General features: G+C 43.4%; 2 protein-coding genes across 2 annotated transcripts in view; one reads left to right on the forward strand and one right to left on the reverse strand.

The window, feature by feature from the left end:
• RAB10 (RAB10, member RAS oncogene family) overlaps positions 1 to 8,524 on the forward strand; it is a 96,279-nt gene extending 87,755 nt beyond the window's left edge. Inside the window, exon 6 of the mRNA XM_003270600.4 lies at positions 6,030 to 8,524. Coding sequence (XP_003270648.1) covers positions 6,030 to 6,113 — 84 coding nt within the window. The 3' untranslated portion in view covers positions 6,114 to 8,524. The remainder of the gene's footprint in view (positions 1 to 6,029) is intronic.
• Positions 8,525 to 11,489: 2,965 nt separating this feature from the next.
• Positions 11,490 to 14,752, reverse strand: LOC100596332 (epithelial membrane protein 2-like). The gene is made up of 2 exons (XM_030799361.1): positions 13,831 to 14,752; positions 11,490 to 11,882 (listed from the first exon to the last, which is right to left on the reverse strand). The coding sequence occupies exons 1-2, from the start codon at positions 14,020 to 14,022 to the stop codon at positions 11,502 to 11,504; spliced, it is 573 nt and encodes a 190-aa protein (XP_030655221.1). The 5' UTR covers positions 14,023 to 14,752; the 3' UTR covers positions 11,490 to 11,501.
• Positions 14,753 to 20,447: the final 5,695 nt, after the last annotated feature.

Genomic DNA, 20,447 nt, shown 5'->3' on the forward strand with positions numbered 1-20,447 from the left:
GGGAGTCGGAGGTTGCAGTGAGCCAAGATCACGCCACTGCACGCCAGCCTGGGGACAGACCAAGACTCCATCTCAAAACAAACAAAAAAAAAAAAAAAATCTGACACACATCCTAAAAGAGAAGCAGACGTTGTATAGGAGAAAATGTAATTACATTTGGTAACCTATCTTTATATTTGAAATATTAATATTTTTTTCTAAAACCAACCTATACATAAAAGGTAGATGTTTGTTTTTAAATTTTCTTAACCAACCAGTTTTTTTTCTTTCTCCACTTTGGAAGGACAGAGACATTAGCTGTAATAGAGGTGATATGTCACATATAAATCTAGTGAAATTTCTGAGCAATTATAAGAGATTGAGTTGAGATATTTACATTGAAGTAAATTCTTTATATAGAGGCATTAAAACTAAGGGACCTAATTTTTAGAGTGAAATGTAGGTATCTGTTTACTACAATTGAATATTCAAACTGGAAAAACCAGTCATCAGTTATTGCTCTTCAGTGGGACTAGAAAATTGGTGCCCTTTTGAGTCTGCCAGCTTCCTTGCATATCATATTTTGGGATTTCCTGCTTTAGGCGATGTTTTTCTATGAGAATCCAGTCAGATCAAAAATTGAATTTTATTTCAGAGAATGAGAGAGGCTGACAGCAATTAAAATAAGTATAAAAGATCTCCATAGTGTATTGAGTGATAAAAAGCAAATTAGGATATAATATATGAAGTGATCTCATTTTTCAAGAGTATATGATACCAAACATGCATATGTACACGCAGATACATTTTGTTATTTTTAGCAAATAGAGAACTGGAAGGGTAGATACCAAAGTCTAAATAGCACTCCAAGAGAGTGATGGTGGTAGGGGGGAGGGATCATAGGGCAGATTCATTTACCGACTACAGGCAGTTTACTTTTGAAATTTCAACAGGTTTCTTTTTTGAATTATAAAAACAATTTTAAGATTTTTTTAAAAGAATAGTCTTTCACAATTGAGTTAAGGTGAAACCCATTAGAATTTCTTAAGAAAATAAATCTATATTATTTATTGTTCTTTTGAAGAACAAAAGAATAGAAGAATACAACTAGGAAAAAATGCGTTTCTTTCTTTCCTTTTTTTTTTTCTTTTTGAGACAGGGTCTCACTGTGTTTCCCAGGCTGAAGTGTAGTGGCTGTTGGCAAGTGTGATCATGCTGGCTGTAGCCTCGAACTCCTGGCCTCCAGTGATACACTAGTAGCTGGGACCACAGGGGTATGCCATCAAGCCTGGCTCGGTCTTTCTCTCTCTCTCTCTCTTTTTTTTTTAATTGATGGGGTCTGACTATGTTGCCCAGGCTAGATTTGAACTCCTGGGCTCAAGCCATCCTCCTGCTTCAGCTTTCTGAGTAGCTAGGACCATGAGGACACATCACCATCCGTCACTAATTTTCAGGTTTTTTTGTGGAGATGGGGGGTCTCACTGTTTTGTCCAGGCAGGTCTTGAGCTCATGGCCTCAAGCGATCCTCTCACCTTGGCCTCCCAAAGTGTTGGAATTACAGGTGTGAGCCACGTGCCAAAAATTGTATTTTTAGTTAAATGAAGGGAATAAAAGAAACAGAAAAATGCTTGTTTTGAACTTGGTGGAAGGTACTTTGTATTTCAGACATTAGTGGGTCAGGATGAAACATTATCCAGTATTCACAATAGAGTTAAAGACCAGGATAAGACTGGCAGGAGTTACCACAAGACCTAGTGAAACACTCTTGTCTCTGTATCCTTTAACTTTCTGGGCTTTTTGGTCTTCATGGTTTCTGCTTACTTTCTGTCTATAACTATGTCCTTTGATCTTCTCATCAGTCTTGGCTTTTTTTTTTTTTGAATAGTGCTATATAGCCATTATATATATAATTTTGTGCCCCGGTGAGATAGAGCTTTCCTTATTATCATTACTAAAGGTTAAAGTATGAGTATACTATTAAATAAAGATCTCAGTCTAGACTTGCAGGGGTGTCCAATCTTTTGGCTTCCCTGGGCCACAGTGGAGAAGAATAATTGTCTTGGACCACACATAAAATACACTAATACTAACCATAGCTTGTATGCTAAAGAAAAAAATCACACACAACAAATCTCATCATGTTTTAACAAAGTTTATGAATTTGTTGTATTGGGCTGCGTGCAGGCTGCAGGCTCTTGGACAAGCTTGGTCTAGAGTTTTCCCCAAGTAAGCAGGCCCAAATACTAGGTAGCAGTTTTTTTTCATACACATCCATACACTTAGATGTGGTGAAGTTATGAGTTAAAACAGCAAATGTAAACTTCCTTCACCTTAGAATTAACTTAAAATGAAAGCAATTTAAAACATCTTTTAATTTAATTATTTGGCTACATGATTCATTCTCTTGCTTCAAACATTTAAAAGGAGAATAAAAAAGGATACAGACATTTCCCACCTTGTTCCCTTTAGTTCCCTCAATGTTACCAATTCCTCATTTCCCCCTTACTCCCCAGGTAACTGATGTAATTAATTTATCAGTTGTTACTCTGAGTAAATATGAATATATATTTTTGTCCCACCCCACCCCCACAACCTTTTCTTTTTAACAGATGAGGTAACATACTCCACTGATTGTCCCTTTGCTTATTTCACTTAGTATAAGCAAAATAATTTTACTTTTTAAATAATTACATGTTATTCCTTTGATTGTTTATATCATAATTGAACAAGTCTCCCAGTGAGGGACATTTAGATTATTTTCAAACTTATGTGCACATAAACTGTGTGTGTAGTACATAGTCTTACATTTAAATTATTTTCCACACACACATACATTTGAAGGACAGATTCTGAGAATTGGCCAAAGAGCGTACATGTATGTACATTTGCAATTTTGATAAATACTGCCAAAGTCTGTCCTGAGGGTTATACCCATTTACACACCCACTTGCAGTATATGAGAATATGTGTTATTCACACCCTGGCCAGCACAATGGATTTACAAGACTCAGATCTTTTCCAGTCTAACAGGTTAAAAAATGTAGATTTAATTTCCAGGTAATTTCTGAGTAAGGCTGAGCATTTTAAAACATTTGTTTGTTTTGAGACGTAATTTTGCCCTTGTTGCTCAGATTGGAGTGCAATGGCACGATCTCGGCTCACTGCAGCCTCAGCCTCCCAAGTAGCTGGGATTACAGGAGCCCGCCACCACGCCTGGTGAATTTTTGTATTTTTAGTAGATACAGGGTTTCAACATGTTGGCCAGGCTGGTCTCGAACTCCTGACCTCAGGTGATCGGCCTACCTTGGTCTCCCAAAGTGCTGGGATTACAGGTGTGAGCCACCACGCCCGACCTAAAAACATATGTTTAAGAATCACTTTTACATTTCTTTTCTGTAATTTTTGTTTGTTTGTTTATTCCTTTGCCCAATTTTTCTATTTGGTTATTGGCCTTTTCTTATTCTTAGCTGGGAGCCAGCCTAAAACTTTTAATAAACTTAATTAAAACTCAACTTCAACTTAATAAATATTTTGGCTGTAAAAGATTTTGCTCCACAAGAGATACCCCCCCTTTTTTTAAAATCTGTTTCAAGGATCTAAGTTAAATTATAAAAAGATAAGAAAATCAGTGTAGGAGCCTCCCTGGTTGTCTTTAACCTGACCCATACCTGGAAGTTCCCAGGGAGAGTATTTTCAGTGCAACTGTACTTTTTTTTTCTTGCTGGATGCTGGTTTGCCCCTTTTTCTTCTTTACATGTTTCTCAAAGATCTGTATTAAGAGCAAAGTCAGCCGGGCGTGGTGGCTCAAGCCTGTAATCCCAGCACTTTGGGAGGCCGAGGCGGGCGGATCACGAGGTCAGGAGATCGAGACCATCCTGGCTAACACGGTGAAACCCCGTCTCTACTAAAAACACAAAAAATTAGCCGGGCGTGTTGGCGGGCACCTGTATTCCCAGCTACTCGGGAGGCTGAGGCAGGAGAATGGCATGAACCCAGGAGGTGGAGGTTGCGGTGAGCCGAGATCACGCCACTGCACTCCAGCCTGGGGGACAGAGAAAGACTCCGTCTCAAAAAAAAAAAAAAAAAAAAGCAAAGTCACTTGTACTGGAAACCCCACAGAGGTCTTTTTAATGCATAATTTGCTGCTTTAACATACATGGAGGATTAGAATCCCATTAGGCAGTGGGAGTAAGTAGGTGAGCTCTAAGGGCAAGTAGCAGTGTCACCTCAGTGTGAGTTAACTAGGCTTCTCTTAGGCTACTTCACGTTTTAAAATGTTTTTAAAATATTTTAATTTTTTTCCCCCTTGGGCTGCACAAGCCCTTAACTTTATATTGTTTCCATGAGAGAATAAGTTCTCAGGTACATCCTAGCTTTCAAAATGTTGTGATGAACTACTGTTTTATACAATAGCATCGATAAATCTCAAAAGACTGATACTGAGTGAAAGAAGTCACACGGAGAAGAATATATTCAACTATGGTTCCATGTATATGAAGGTTAGGAGTAGAAAAAAAACTAATCTTAGATGATAGAAATCAGAATATTGGGTAACTTGAAGAGAGCAGTACTGGCAGGAAAGGGGCACAAGGGAGCCTTCTTGGGAATATTATGTTCTATATCCTGATCTGGTAGTTTGACATTATATACTAAAAATACATCAGGCTTACACTTAAGCTTTATGTACTTTTCTGTATGTAAGGTATCACTTTAAAAATATTTTTTATATATAAAGAATGGGCCTACCCTTTTAAATACTGTATTCTTCTGATTTTTCTTTTTCTTTTTTTTTTTTTTTTGAGACAGAGTCTCACTCCGTCACCCAGGCTGGAGTGCAGTGGTGGGATCTTGACTCACTGCAACCTCTGCCTCCCAAGTTCCAGTGATTCTCCTGCCTCAGCCTCCCGAATAGCTGGGATTACAGACGTGCAACACCACACCCAGCTAATTTTAGTAATTTTAGTAGAGACCGGGTTTTGGCATGTTAGCCAGGCTGGTCTCGAACTCCTGACCTCAGGTGATCCACCTGCCTCGGCCTCCCAAAGTGCTGGGATTACAGGCCTCAGCCATGGCACCTGGCTCTTCTGATTTTCAAAGTAATATTTAGTGTTGGGAAAAAACAGAATTATACTAAGAATAAAATTAAATCAACCATAATTTTACCACCTAAGGGTTGCTACTGTTAGTATTTTGTTATATCTCCTTTGGGGTTTTTCTATATTTTTAGGGGAGTTGGGAGGAGTCTTACTCTCTTGCTCTGTTGCACAGGCTGGAGTGCAGTGGAGTGATCATAGCTCACTGCAGCCTTGAACTCCTGGGCTCAAGTGATCCTCTTGCCTCAGCCTCCTGAGTAGCTGGGACTACAGGCTTGAGCCACTGTGTCCAGCTAATATTTTAAATTTTTTATACAGATGGGGGTCTCGCTATGTTGCCCAAGGTGGTTTTAGCTCCTGGCCTCAAGTGATCCTCCCACCTTGGCCTCCGAAAGTGCTGGGATTACAGGCGTGAGGCACTGTGCTCAGCCATCTATATCCATTTTTAACATGAATTAGATAACTACATTTTGCTCCACTCCTTTTCACTTAATCAGTCGAGATTGCCTTTTTAAAACTATGATACAGTAATAAAATTAGTCTAGAAAGGCAGATAACTAAACAGAAAAGGGCAGTTTTATTTCTGTGACGTTACATATACCTAACATTGGTTTCATACAACTTGCTCCACAATGCCTTGTAAGTACTAAACATATTCAGAGGTCAGGGCTAGAAGATAACAAAATCTATTTAAGAGTTAGAGCAGAGAAGATTTCAGAAGCTTTATAAAGACATGCCAGGAAATGTCTACAATATTTCACAGCTTGGAGGAAGCAGGCAAAAAGAAGATCAAAACAAAGCTTCCAAGTCTTTACCTTGCACGGAGGGGAAACCTATCTCCTGTGATTGTAGTTGTATTTTGTTATATAAATTGACATGAGAATATTCCTGTTGGATCTTGATTTTATCCATGGCAGTGTTTTTTCATGAGTTATTTTCCTTGTGTGTTTGTTGCAGACCCCTGTAAAAGAGCCCAACAGTGAAAATGTAGATATCAGCAGTGGAGGAGGCGTGACAGGCTGGAAGAGCAAATGCTGCTGAGCATTCTCCTGTTCCATCAGTTGCCATCCACTACCCCGTTTTCTCTTCTTGCTGCAAAATAAACCACTCTGTCCATTTTTAACTCTAAACAGATATTTTTGTTTCTCATCTTAACTATCCAAGCCACCTATTTTATTTGTTCTTTCATCTGTGACTGCTTGCTGACTTTATCATAATTTTCTTCAAACAAAAGAAGTATAGAAAAATCATGTCTGTGACTTCATTTTTAAATGTACTTGCTCAGCTCAACTGCATTTCAGTTGTATTATAGTCCAGTTCTTATCGACATTAAAACCTATAGCAATCATTTCAAATCTATTCTGCAAATTGTATAAGAATAAAGTTAGAATTAACAATTTTATTTTGTACAACAGTGGAATTTTCTGTCATGGATAATGTGCTTGAGTCCCTATAATCTATAGACATGTGATAGCAAAAGAAACAAACAAAAGCCAGGAAAACACTCATTTTCGCCTTGAATATGTAAATGGGATTAATTTTGTCCTGTGCCTTATGTGGAAAGGAACTTCTTTGGTTTTCCTTTTTTGTTCTGGTGGAAGCATGTGCAGGAGACATATCATCCAAACATAAACCATTAAAATGTCTGTGGTTTGCTTGGCTGTAATTTTCAAAGTAGTTAATTGAGGACAAAGGGTAATGCAGAAGTGATAGCTTTGGTTTGCTGAGTCTTGTTTTAAGTGGCCTTGATATTTAAAACTATTCCTGCCATCATTTCTTCTCCTTGGCCACTTTTTCCTTGCGTCTCCCTGCATGCTGCTTTATTTGCTTCTCCCTCCCCCACCACCTCATGGTATATTTAAGAGTGAAAGGGACAAACTAGTATAGGTTTGTCAAGTTTAATATAAAGCACTGATGTAACTTGCTAGGTAAACGGAAAGATAAGTTCTAACTGCCTACTATCCAATGTCAGTTAATTGGTGTCTTCCCCCTCATTTGCTCTCTGCCCTAAAATGTGTCCCAGATGCCTTCATTCGCTGTTTTACTTCTATGTTCTGCTTTTCCTCCTCTCTGTTCCCTTCCTGTCTATCCATTGAGTTTATGAAATGGAAGAGTTAACTGCATGCACTAGTGTTTGGAGGGTGTTGTGGTTTGTCTTTCTAATTAGGTGTATAGCCTATTCACTTTCCTAGAATAAATCTCTTTAACCTAAATTTGAGTAGTCCCCATTTTGGCAACTCCTCTAGCAGCTTGGTAGCCTAGTACAGGTTGTTTTCTTGAAAAAGCAGGAAGGAGGAGTGAATTTTATTAACATGTTTGCCAAATGTATTGAGATTTGGCCTCTGAAGAACACTTTCAGTGTTGTCTTTACCTTAAGATTCAGAAATACTTTATTATTTTAAGTCCTGTCTTTACATCCTTTTGGAAAACTTGTATTGCCATGGATTTGGAAAAAGGACAACGAAAGGCTTTTCATGTAAAGATAAGATTTTTAGCTATCTCTAACCCTGTCCTTTTTTCACTGCATTTTTTCTAGTTTTGCTTCATTGCTTATCATTAGGATAGGGTAAGTGAAGTTTGCTATGCTGCTAGCATCCTAAGATGATACCTTTGTTGAAAGAATTGTGAATAGCATGATTCATTTCTAGCAGAGGCTGAGTTTAGGACAGCAGCTTCCATTGAGAAGTCTTTCTGTGTCGTGAATAGCATTTTAATGACCTCTTGGCTCACATAAGCAAACAACATAGGGACGTATCTGCTATGAAAATCCACAAATTTTTCAGATAGTGCCCTAAAAGCAATTTTATATGCCTCACTGGTTGTTGTTATTAGGTTGTTCCCACACTTGACTTTATCATTGTTTACTACTAGTAAAAAGCAGCATTGCCAAATAATCCCTAATTTTCCACTAAAAATATAATGAAATGATGTTAAGCTTTTTGAAAAGTTTAGGTTAAACCTACTGTTGTTAGATTAATGTATTTGTTGCTTCCCTTTATCTGGAATGTGGCATTAGCTTTTTTATTTTAACCCTCTTTAATTCTTATTCAATTCCATGACTTAAGGTTTGAGAGCTAAACACTGGGATTTTTGGATAACAGACTGACAGTTTTGCATAATTATAATCGGCATTGTACATAGAAAGGATATGGCTACCTTTTGTTAAATCTGCACTTTCTAAATATCAAAAAAGGGAAATGAAGTATAAATCAATTTTTGTATAATCTGTTTGAAACATGAGTTTTATTTGCTTAATATTAGGGCTTTGCCCCTTTTCTGTAAGTCTCTTGGGATCCTGTGTAGAAGCTGTTCTCATTAAACACCAAACAGTTAAGTCCATTCTCTGGTACTAGCTACAAATTCGGTTTCATATTCTACTTAACAATTTAAATAAACTGAAATATTTCTAGATGGTCTACTTCTGTTCATATAAAAACAAAACTTGATTTCCAGCTGTGTGGTTTGGTTTTCATTTATTTATGGAATTAGAAGGGAAGATTACTTGTGAAAAAAATGTAGAATAGCAAACTAAATATTAAAGAGTTGACGGCCGGGCGCGGTGGCTCACGCTTGTAATCCCAGCACTTTGGGAGGCCGAGGCGGGCGGATCACGAGGTCAGGAGATCGAGACCACGGTGAAACCCCGTCTCTACTAAAAATACAAAAAAATTAGACGGGCGTGGTGGTGGGCGCATGTAGTCCCAGCTACTCGGAGAGGCTGAGGCAGGAGAATGGCGTGAACCCGGGAGGCGGAGCTTGCAGAGAGCCGAGATTGCGCCACTGCACTCCAGCCTGGGCGACAGAGCGAGACTCCGTCTCAAAAAAAAAAAAGAGTTGACAAAAATGGGAAATCACTGTCAACCTATGAAAAACTGGAAAAGCAATTTCAAGAACTGTATTTGCTGAGAAACTGCATTAAAAAATAGAATTATCTCTGGGATCCTAAAGCGGAATTATCCTTGTGCCAAAATAGGAGATCCCACGATCCTAATCACACCTGGCTTACACTAGTTGGATGTGCCAAAGGCCACTAGAGCTGAGGTCACCTGATTCCTCAGGGGGACCAAGCGGGGCTCCTCATACTGGAGGGTAAATCCTTGTTTTAGCAGCAGCTGGCCTCTTACTAAGAAACAAAGTATTGGCCGGGTGCTGTGGCTCACGCCTGTAATCCCAGCACTTTGGGAGGCCAAGGCGGACGGATCACGAGGTCAGGAGATGGAGACCATCCTGGCTAACATGGCGAAACCCCATCTCTAGTAAAAATACAAAAAAATTAGCTGGGCGTGGTGGCGGGTGCCTGTAGTCCCAGCTACTTGGGAGGCTGAGGCAGGAGAATGGCGTGAACCCGAGAGGAGGAGGAGGCTGCAGTGAGCCGAGATCACGCCACTGCACTCCACCCTGGGCGACAGAGCGAAACTCCATCTCAAAAAAATAAAAGTATTGGCTGGGCGTGGTGGCTCACGCCTGTAATCCCAGCACTTTGGGAGGCGGAGGCAGGTGGATCACCTGAGGTCAGGAGTTCAGGATCAGCCTGGCCAACATGGTGAAACCCTGTCTCTACTAAAAATACTAAAAGCTGGGCGTGGTGGCACACACCTGTAATCCCGGCTACTCGGGAGGCTGAGGTGGGAGAATCGCTTGAACCCAGGAGGCAGAGGTTGCAGTGAGCCAAGATCGCACCACAGCACTCCAGCCTGGGTGATAGAGCAAGACTCCATCTCAAAAAAAAAAAAAAAGTATTTCCTGCTTTTGTTATACATAGCAACAGCCTTGTCTTTATGTGTAGGGAAAAGAAATGTTTGATCCTATATTCAGGCTTTATTAGTCAATAATAAATATTTATTGACAAGATTGTCTCTGCTGAAAGTATATGTAGAGTATTTCTCAGATGCAGTGATTTTAAGAATCACATAGAGTGTTTTTAATGTTCTATTCCTTCCCCCCAACATACTTGTTTTGTTGGGACCTACAATTCTGCCTTTGCCGGGCGCGGTGGCTCACGCCTATAATCCCAGCACTTTGGAAGGCCAAAGTGGGTGGATCACCTGAGGTCAGGACTTCGAGACCAGCCTGGCCAACATGGTGAAACCCTGTCTCTACTAAAAACCCAAAAATTAGCCGGGCATGGTGGCGCACGCCTGTAATCCCAGCTACTCGGGAGGCTGAGGCAGTAGAATCGCTTGAACCCGGGAGGCAGAGGTTGCAGTAAGCCGAAATCATGCCACTGCACTCCAGCCTGGGTGACAGAACAAGATTGTTTCAAAAAAAAAAAAAAAAAAAAAAAAAAACCAAGATTGGTGTAGGGAAATAGGATATGGTCTCCCCCCTTAAATCGATGGTCTAGTTTAGAAAACAAAAGTAATTCATCAAGTTAAGCATATATAAGAGCCAAATAATTGTAATCTGGATTTTAATTGCTGTATTAATATATCAAATTCAGTTGGTGAGAATAGTTGGGATTGCTTTTTGAGGGAGGAGGGACATTAATTGGTTCTTAGAAATGTCGATTCACTGGCTAGGGCAGATGGGGATGTCACTGTAAGAAGAGACCACAGAGGCTAGACAATGACAGACCCTGGGGAATCATGGTAAACTCTTGAGAGTGGTGAGAGCAGTGTGTTTGTGGAAAGCAAGTTTAGATGGATTTGAATAGGAGAAACAAGGGTTTTAGAGGTCACATGGGAAGTCGTGTTAATCGAGGTTTCAATAAGACCTGGCTAAAATGGCAGAGGGAAATGCAGCGTTGAAGGCAAACGTAGTGTGTGAAGGGGGAGAGTATTTCTGGTGAGCCTGCTAGGTGCTTTTTTGGCACTGCTGTAGGTACTTTGGGTTAGGTCTTCAACGTCCTTGTGAATTAGTACCCAAGAAGAAACAGCCTCAGATTAGGTCATTTGCTTAAGGTTGCACAGCCAGTTGGTGCTGGAGTTGGATTTTGAAACCAGGCCAACAACACTGTCCCTCCTGTGTTCACTTCACCTTATTACAGTTCTCAAGAGGGCCTGGGGTAATGAACAGGTGCCAGAGACAGCAGAAAGAGTCTGGAGTGGTTGTGTGACCATTTAGCCCAACCTTGGCACCTTCTAACAAAGAGTAATACCCTCGAAGTATACTTCATTTACTACTGTTTTTGCTTTATATTACCCCTCACCATCTCATGCAGAAGAAAGCAAAGGGAAGCAATGGGGCATCTGATTGGTCTGGGAGCTCCAGATAGCCAGCAGGTACTTGAAGGCTGCAAGCCAGCTTGAGAGCAGTGGCTGGAACTGGAAGGGGTGTGCACACTACCAATAGCAAGTGAGCAAGAGAGACCTACAATAAACTGAAAGTTATTACAGTACTACAGTAGGCTCTAAGAAATTCCCTTCTCCCACTCTAAGAAACAGGGCTTTTTTTTTTTTTTTTTTTTTTACTTTTAAAGGAAACCATTTGCTAGAAAAACCTAAAAAAAATGATTATATACAAATTCGTTATCTGAATGTGGATTCTGTACTGCAGCAAAAGCAACCCAGCTCTGGAACTCTGTTTGGCTTCTTCAGTTATCAGGTACATCATGCCGCTGATGAAGGTGAAGGCAAAGGCCACCCACGCCAGGACGTAGGAGTAGCCATAGCTGCCTTCTTTGGTCAGGTAATAGAAATCTGTGGTTTTATCGCGCCTGTCTGTATAAGTGGAGGCTGCAATCATGAGGCACAGGTATGACATTAGCTGGATGATGAAGGTTAGGACAAACCTCTCTCCCTGCTTTAGGTGGAAGATGAAGAAGGCGATGCAGCAGAGAATGGTGGAGAGGACCATGGTGGCCTGGATCACCTGTAGCATTGTAGCATGGTGTATTTTTTTTTTTTTTTTTTTTTTTTTTTTGAGACGAGTTTCGCTCTTGTTGCCCAGGCTGGAGTGCAGTGGGCGATCTCGGCTCACTGCAACCTCCGCCTCTCGGGTTCAAGCGATTCTCCTGCCGCAGCCTTCCGAGTAGCTGGGACTACAGGCGCATGCCACTGTGTCCGGAATTGGTGGGTTCTTGGTCTCACTGACTTCAAGAATGAAGCTGCGGACCCTCGCGGTGAGTGTTACAGCTCTTAAGGTGGCACATCTGGAGTTTGTTCCTTCTGATGTTCGGATGTGTTCGGAGTTTCTTCCTTCTGGTGGGTTCCTGGTCTCGCTGGCTCAGGAGTGAAGCTGCAGACCTTCATGGTGAGTGTTACAGCTCTTAAGGTGGCGCATCTGGAGTTGTTCGTTCCTCCCGGTGGGCTTGTGGTCTCGCTGGCCTCAGGAGTGAAGCTGCAGTCCTTCGCGGTGAGTGTTACAGCTCATAAAGGCAGTGTGGACCCAAAGAGTGAGCAGTAGCAAGATTTATTGCAAAGAGTGAAAGAACAAACCTTACACAGGGTGGAAGGGGACCCGAGCGGGTTGCCGCTGCTGGCCGGGGCAGCCTGCTTTTACTCTCTTATCTGGCTCCACCCACATCCTGCTGATTGGTAGAGCCCAGTGGTCTGTTTTGACAGGGCGCTGATTGGTGCATTCACAAACCCTGAGCTAGACACAGGGTGCTGATTGGTGTGTTTACAAACCTTGAGCTAGATACAGAGTGCCCATTGGTGTATTTACAATCCCTGAGCTAGACAAGGGTTCTCCGCGTTCCCACCAGACTCAGGAGCCCAGCTGGCTTCACCCAGTAGATCCTACACCGGGGCTGCAGGTGGAGCTGCCTGCCAGTCCCGCGCCGTGCGCCTGCACTCCTCAGCCCTTGGGTGGTCCATGGGACTGGGCGCCATGGAGCAGGGGGCGGCGCTCATCAGGGAGGCTCGGGCCGCACAGGAGCCCACGGAGGGGGTGGGAGGCTCAGGCATGGTGGGCTGCAGGTCCCGAGCCCTGCCCCGTGGGAAGGCAGCTAAGGCTCGGCGAGAAATCGAGCACAGTGCCGGTGGGCTGGCACTGCTGGGCGACCCAGTACACCCTCCGCAGCTGCTGGCCCGGGTGCTAAGCCCCTCATTGCCCGGGGCCGGCAGGGCCGGCCGGCTGCTCCGAGTGCAGGGCCCGCCAAGCCCACGCCCACCTGGAACTCCAGCTGGCCCGCAAGCACCAAGCGCAACCCAGGTTCCCGCTCGCGCCTCTCCCTCCACACCTCCCTGCAAGCTGAGGGAGCAGTCTCCGGCCTCGGCCAGCCCAGAAAGGGGCTCCCATAGTGCAGCGGTGGGCTGAAGGGCTCCTCAAGTGCCACCAAAGTGGGAGCCCAGGCAGAGGAGGTGCCGAGAGCAAGCGAGGGCTGTGAGGACTGCCAGCACGCTGTCACCTCTCACCACCACGCCGGACTAATTTTGTATTTTTAGTAGAGATGGAGTTTCTCCATGTTGGTGAGGCTGGTCTCAAACTCCCAACCTCAGGTGAACTGCCCACCTCAGCCTCCCAAAGTGCTGGGATTACAAGGTGTGAGCCACCGAGCCCAGCCGTGGAATGGGGTATTCTTTTTTTTTTTTTTTCTTTTTTAGAGACGAAGTCTCGCTGTGTCGCCAGGCTGTAGTGCTGTGGTGCAATCTTGGCTCAGCGCAACCTCCAAATCCCTGGTTCAAGCGATTCTCCTGCCTCAGCCTCCTGAGTAGCTGGGATTACAGGCACGCACCACCACACCCGGCTAATTTTTGTATTTTTAGTAGAGATCGAGTTTCACCATGTTGGCTAGGCTGGTCTTGATCTCCCAACCTCGTAATCCGCCTGCCTTGGCCTCCCAAAGTGCTGGGATTACAGGGGCGAGCCACCGCACCCGGCCCATGGAATACTCTGTAAAGCTGTCATTGATTACTGTACAATTCGTGTTTTTGGTACATATTCTCCAGACATCTGCAAAAAACTCATCTCCTACCCACCAGGCATTGTCGATGGTGGCGATGAACAGCAAGGCTGCAGAGGTGATGTGGAAGGCGACGGTGAAAGCAAGAAGCACCAAAATTTTCATAGGGCAGGGCGAGGCGAGGGGTCACGTTTAAAGCCCAGAGCGGGATGTGCCGGCGCTGGCCGCTGCTCAGGCTGCTGGACCGACGGACCGGCTGGGGTGCGAGGCGAGGCTGCCGGGCTGTTTTGAAGCTCTGGGCTAAGACTGTGCACCCTCCCTCCTCTGAAACCAGGGCTTCTTGAAATGGCAGATTCCAAGTTTCTGTCAGGAAAGGTGTAAAATGAGCCTCAAATAGCTGATTACATCAGATCTCAAACTCAAAATCTAGGGATGTTATCAAGATGGCTTGCAAGTTAACTTGAAGATGCTCACTCTGGCTAAAGATGGGACAGTCTGAACCCGTTGAATATGTGTAAATCCATGAGTTCATGATGATACCAAACACACATGCACACACCCCTAATTGGTCACTATTGGAGAATGCCAGGGAAATAGCTCTCCCCTCCCCCTACAACTCTTCTCTGGTGGTAAGTAAAAGAATCAATAATTAATCTTGCCTTCCTTATATGAACTATACCACTGGGTAACTGAATAGTCAACAAGATGAAGTTTCTCTGTACAGAAGTATTCCAACAACAACCAAAAAGAAAAAATAATAGAATCTTATCTCACAACCTCCGATGAATTCATGGATCTAGGCAACAGTCAATGGCTACTAACATCACAAAAAGATCCAACAAAACAGATATTTATGTTCCTTCTGACCAAGAGCACCATGCTTATGAGGAGGCCATGCCTGATCAAAAGATCAGATCTGTAGTCTAGAGCCAACTGCCAATTTATAGGAAAAATGAGGACAGAACATGTTAAACTAAATCAATCAACAAAATCCAGACTGTAAACTTTACAGGACAATTACTTCAGCCTCTTCAAAATTCAATTTCAATAGGTAGAGAGAGAAAAGCAGGCAAGGCTAAACTATAGTGTGTTTAGGAAAGTACAGCATAATATACTAAAGTAAATTAAGAAGATCATTATCCTGGAAGTCAGGATAGGGATATTATTATTATTACTATTTGAGACAGTCTCGCTCTGTCACCCAGGCTGGAGTGCAGTGGCATGATCTCGGCTCACTGCAACTTCTGCCTCCCAGGTTCAAGTGATTCTCGTGCCTCAGCCTCCCCAGTAGCTGGGATTACAGGCACCCACCACCACACCTGGCTAATTTTTGTATTTTTAGCAGAGATGGGATTTCACCATGTTGCCCAGACTGGTCTCAAACTCCTGACCTCAGGTAATCCGCGCCCCACTCAGCCTCCCAAAGTGCTGGGATTACAGGCGGGAGCCACTGTGCCCGGCCAGGATAGGGATATTCTTAGCAGAGGGTTCCTAGGATAACAAAATCTTATCTTTTCACATGGATATTGGTTGCAAGGGGGTTTGCCTTATAACAATTCAGTAATCTACCCATTTGTTTTATGTAAGTTTTAAATTTGTATTATAAGGGCTGGGCATGGTGGCTCATGCCTGTAATCCCAGCACTTTGGGAGGCTGAGGCGGGAGGATTGCCTGAGCTCGGTAGTTCGAGACCAGCCTGGGCAACATGACGAAAATCTCTCTCTACAAAAAATAACAAAAATTAGCCAGGCATGCTGGTGTGCATCTGTAGTCTCAGCTACCTGGGAAACTGAGGTGGGAGGATCAGTTGAGCCCTGGAGTTTGAGGCTATAGTTAGCCAAGATTACACCACTACACTCCACTCCACACTCCAGCCTGGTTGACAAAGTGAGACCCCCATCTCGAAAACAAAAAAAAAATGTATGATAAGTTTAACCCTAAAGGGCTGTGAATGTGTGTGTCTACGGTTATATTGGGTAGCTCCTAGTCTCTAAGACCATAGAACCAGTCTTAAAGGCTGTGCACCAAGATCCGGGTGTGCCCTCCAAAACAACAACAAAAAAGATTGTGCATCAAGACCAGTGCTCAAGATTAGACTTAAAAGAATTGGTCTGCTAAGGCCCTGTAGTCACTGCTGATCAACACAGACATCATGCCCCAAGAATTGTCCCTGCTGCCTCTGAAAACTGGCTGCCGCCAGTTCCAAAACTCCTGCAAAGGTGGATGGATATTGTATGGATTCTGCTGTTTCAGTGGCTTCTTGTTCAGAGTCTGGTTGGTTATTGGTTGGTGAAGCCCAAAATACATGCCCCTGCCCCAGGTGCCAGGGAAGTGGGGAAAAGGGAGAATCTCTTGTTTTCAGCTTCAATAGTGGGAGGTGGCCTCTGACTCTAAGATGGGGGATTTAGGTAACTGGATGGACAAAAAGAGTGACAAATATCTACTATGCCAGTGGTGTGTAAACTTTACTGCACATAAGGGGAGTGCTTTTAAAAATACGAGCACTGACTCTGTGCAGTGGTTCATGCCTGGAGTCCCAGCACTTTGGGAAGCCGAAATGGGAGGACTGCTTTAGGCCAGGGGTTCAAGACCAGCCTGAGGGTATAGTGAGACCCTTTCTTTACACAATAAACAAACTAATGCCAAGGTTGCACCCCAGAATTCCTGGGACGATAGTGGCTTTTTGTTCGTTTTTAACTTCCTATGTGATTCCCATGTGCAGCCAAGTTCATGAACCAGTTCCCACACCCTTGCTACTCAAAGTGTGTTCTTCAGATCACCTGCATGGGAATCACCTGGGAGCTTCTGAGAACTGCAGCTGCTCTGCACAATTCGCATCTATGATTACACAAAAGCCCCAGAGGAGTCTCACACAAATTACAGTTTGAGAAAGGTGGCCCTATGCTATTTTCCCAAGGCCAGCCCGAATCCCACCAGGAGGTATATTCCCCACTTCTAAGCAGAGAAGTTGCCTCTCCCTTCTAAATCCCGAGAAGAACACATTTGGCCTGCTTTTCCACTGGGCATTTATTGCCTACTTCCTTGTTTGTGGTTAACTGGCTTATCTCTTTAATGGATTGTGAGCGAGTGGTGGGCAGGGACTCTAGTCCTTTTTGTGTTTTCACAGATCTTACTGCATTGCTGTCCACGCAGCAGGTGCTCAGAACATGCAGTGAGTGAAATGGTGATGTTCCTTCAGCTTCCCTCTCCTACCACATTCAAGCAGGGGATGCACCGGCCTCCTTTTCCCCACCCCCACTTCCATACATTCACAGTTCCATCTTGATTTAAAGGCAACTTCAATTATAACTTTTAGGCTGGGCACGGTGGCCTACGCCTGTAATCCCAGCACTTGGGAGGCCGAGGCTGGCAGATCACTTGAGGTCAGGAGTTTGAGACCAGCCTGGCCAACATGGCGAAACCCTGCGTCTACTAAAAATATAAAAATTAGGCTGGCATGGTGGCGCATGCCTGTAATCCCAGCTACTTGGGAGGCTGAGGCAGGAGAATTGCTTGAACCCGAGATAGGTTTTAGTGAGCCGAGATCATGCCACTGCACTCCAGCCTGGGCAGCAGAGCAAGACTGTCTCGAAAAAAAAGAAAAGAAAAAGAAAAAGGAAAAAGGCGGGGCCTGGTGGCTCATGCCTGTAATCTCAGCACTTTGGAAAGCTGAGGTGGGAGGATCACGATATCAGGAGTTCGAGACCAGCCTGACCAACATAGTGAAACCCCGTCTCTACTAAAAATACAAAAATTAGCCAGGCATGGGAACACACGCCTGTAATCCCAGCTACTCAGGAGGCTGAGGCAGGAGAATCACCTGATCCTGGGAGGCGGAGGTTGCAGTGAGCCATCCCACCACTGCACTCCAGCCTAGGCAACAGAGACTCTGCCTCAAAAAAAAAAAAAAAAAAAAAAAATTTAAACAACTTTAAAGTTCAAATCTATTCTTACTACTTCCGGGTATTGGATACATTAGTTGACTCCTGTGAATTATTTCCTTGTCTCTAAAGGAGATAGACTAGAAAGCTCTCCGATACTCAGTTCAATGGAAATATTCTACAATTCTGTAGTCCGCCTTGCTGGATTAGCCAGGACTCCAATATGCCAGCTCTTGTGGGGTTGGCAGTGGGGCTTGCATGGAGAAACTATAAATTAAACGTAGGGTCGCTACGCCACCGTGTGACCAATCCTGGAAACTGCATTTCTTCAGTGTGCCATGAGAGATTTCTCAAAAGCCCATCAAGATTTTAGGGTAATATAGCCACACAAAATTAAATGATCTCTCCCTACCCCCACCGCATGGCAGACACGGAATTTTAAAAGTATAAACCTACAAGGATAAAAATTAGGGAGCAAGAGACATCAGCAAGTGAGAATTAAAATTTTTATCTATGCAAATATTAGTCTTTAAAAAATGGAAGATGGAAGACAGAGCTAACTGACATGGAGCATAAGTTACAACCTCAGTGTTTTCAAAGGGGGATGCCAATAAGAAGTGGGCATATTTTCTCTGATGGGATCCCAAGAGTTCCAGGATGTATAGGTACCAGGTACCACGGACAACTCAGGCATATGGCAATGGGCTAAAAATGGAGCAAGGAAATAACAGATCCCAAGTGTCCCTTCCCACCCCTCACAGCCAGGAGTTGCTGTCACCCCTCTTCAAGGCTTATTATTTGCAGAAATGAAACTATAGAGGCTTCAGACTTGAGGCCACCAGGCCCAGAGAGAGGTGGAGGTGAATCATAGTATCAAAAACAAGGAATGAAGTGGATGCCTGTCTTGAACGATGGGCTCCTAAGCTTCTTTCCTTCATTCTTCCTTCCCTTTCCCAGAATTTTAGCAGCCAAATACATGTACCCAGGCAGAAGATTAGGAAGTCCTTCTGTCACATGGACGTTCACCAACAAAAAGGCCCCTCATTGCAGATTCCTCCAGTTCTGAGGACATATAAACACATACAAAGTTTCCAATCTACCAAAACTGTATAAATGAAATCAGTCAACATAAAGAAAAGTATAGGAAAATTAATAACAATCTACAGAAAAAAATAGCCGGGCATGATTGCACACACCTATAATCCCAGCCACTCAGGAAACTGAGGTAGGAGAATTGCTTGAACCCAGGAGGTGGAGGTTGCAGTGAGCTGAGATTGTGTCACTGCACTCCAGCCTGGGCGACAGAGAGCAACAATGTCTCAAAAAAATAATAATAAAAATAAATACATTAAATAAATAAAAATAACAATCCACATACCTGACACCCAGATTCAGTCAGATACTCAGTTCTTCATGTTGACATAAAAGAGAGAGTAAAACAACTAACAAACAGAAAAAGGAAACTTCAGGGGAAAAAAGGTAAGGAAAAACAAAGAAAAACCCCAAACTCACTTTAAGCAATATTTTTGAATGACATGGAATCCATAAATTAAGAATAGGATGCTATAAAAAAGAACAAATAATGAGAAAATGATCTCTAAAATAAAAACTATCCACTGAAATAAAATGGTTCAAGAGACTAGGCCAGGCGCAGTGGCTCCTGCCTATAATCCCAGCACTTTGGGAGGCCCAGGCAGGCAGATCACTTGAGGACAGGAGTTTGAGACCAGCCTGGCCAACATAGTGAAACCCCGTCTCTACTAAAAATACAAAAATTATCTGGATGTCATAGCACATACTTATAGTCCCAGCGAATCGGGAGGCTAAGGCAGAAGAATCACTTGAATCCAGGAGGCAGAGGTTGCAGTGAGCTGAGATCGTGCCACTGCACTCCAGCCTGGGCAACAGAGCAAGACTCCGTCTCATTAAAAAAAAAAAGTGGGGGAAATAAATTTCTGTTCTTTATAAATTAGCCAGTCTGTGGTATTCTGTTATAACAGCACAAAACAGACTAGGACATAAAGTAATTATCAGAGAGAAAATACAAAAGGAACTTACTTGTCAAATGTAAAGGCAAAATAAATGACATATTCAGATATGCAAACAGGTAAATGTTTTTCTTCCCTTGCTCTCCTTCTCAGGAATCTACGCCAGCAAAAGGAAAGAGTACACCAAGGAAAAGAAAGGCTGGAGACTCAGAAAACAGGGACTCAAGTGTGGGCCAGTCCTGGAGGGGCTATGTAGTTGGACTTGGAAGCAACCTATCCAGAGGGGAGCAGGAAGACACAGTCTCCAGGAAAACCAGTGGAAGAAATAATATTGATAGGTGGGTGATATAGCTGAGGGACAGTGCAAAATCATAAGAAACAAAACCTTTCTATCTGCTGGGAGCAGCTCTCTGAGAGCTAGGATAAAATCTGTCCTGTCTCGCACTGGATCCTCAGTGCCTGACTATTCCTGGCACATAGTAGGTGCCCAAGAAATATTGTTAAATGAGGCCAGGCATGGTGGCTCACACCTGTAATCCCAGCCCTTTTGGAGGCCAAAGCAGAAGGATCTCTTGAGCCCCTGAGTTTGAGACCAGCCTAGGCAGCATAGGGAGATTCCATCTCTACAAAAAATAAAAAATTAGCTGGGTGTGGTGCTATGTGCCTGTGGTCCCAACTACTTGAGGTGCTGAGGTGGGAGGATCACTTGAGTCTGGAGGTC

This window comes from Nomascus leucogenys, chromosome 19 (genome assembly GCF_006542625.1).
Source record: "Nomascus leucogenys isolate Asia chromosome 19, Asia_NLE_v1, whole genome shotgun sequence".
NCBI lineage: Eukaryota > Metazoa > Chordata > Mammalia > Primates > Hylobatidae > Nomascus > Nomascus leucogenys.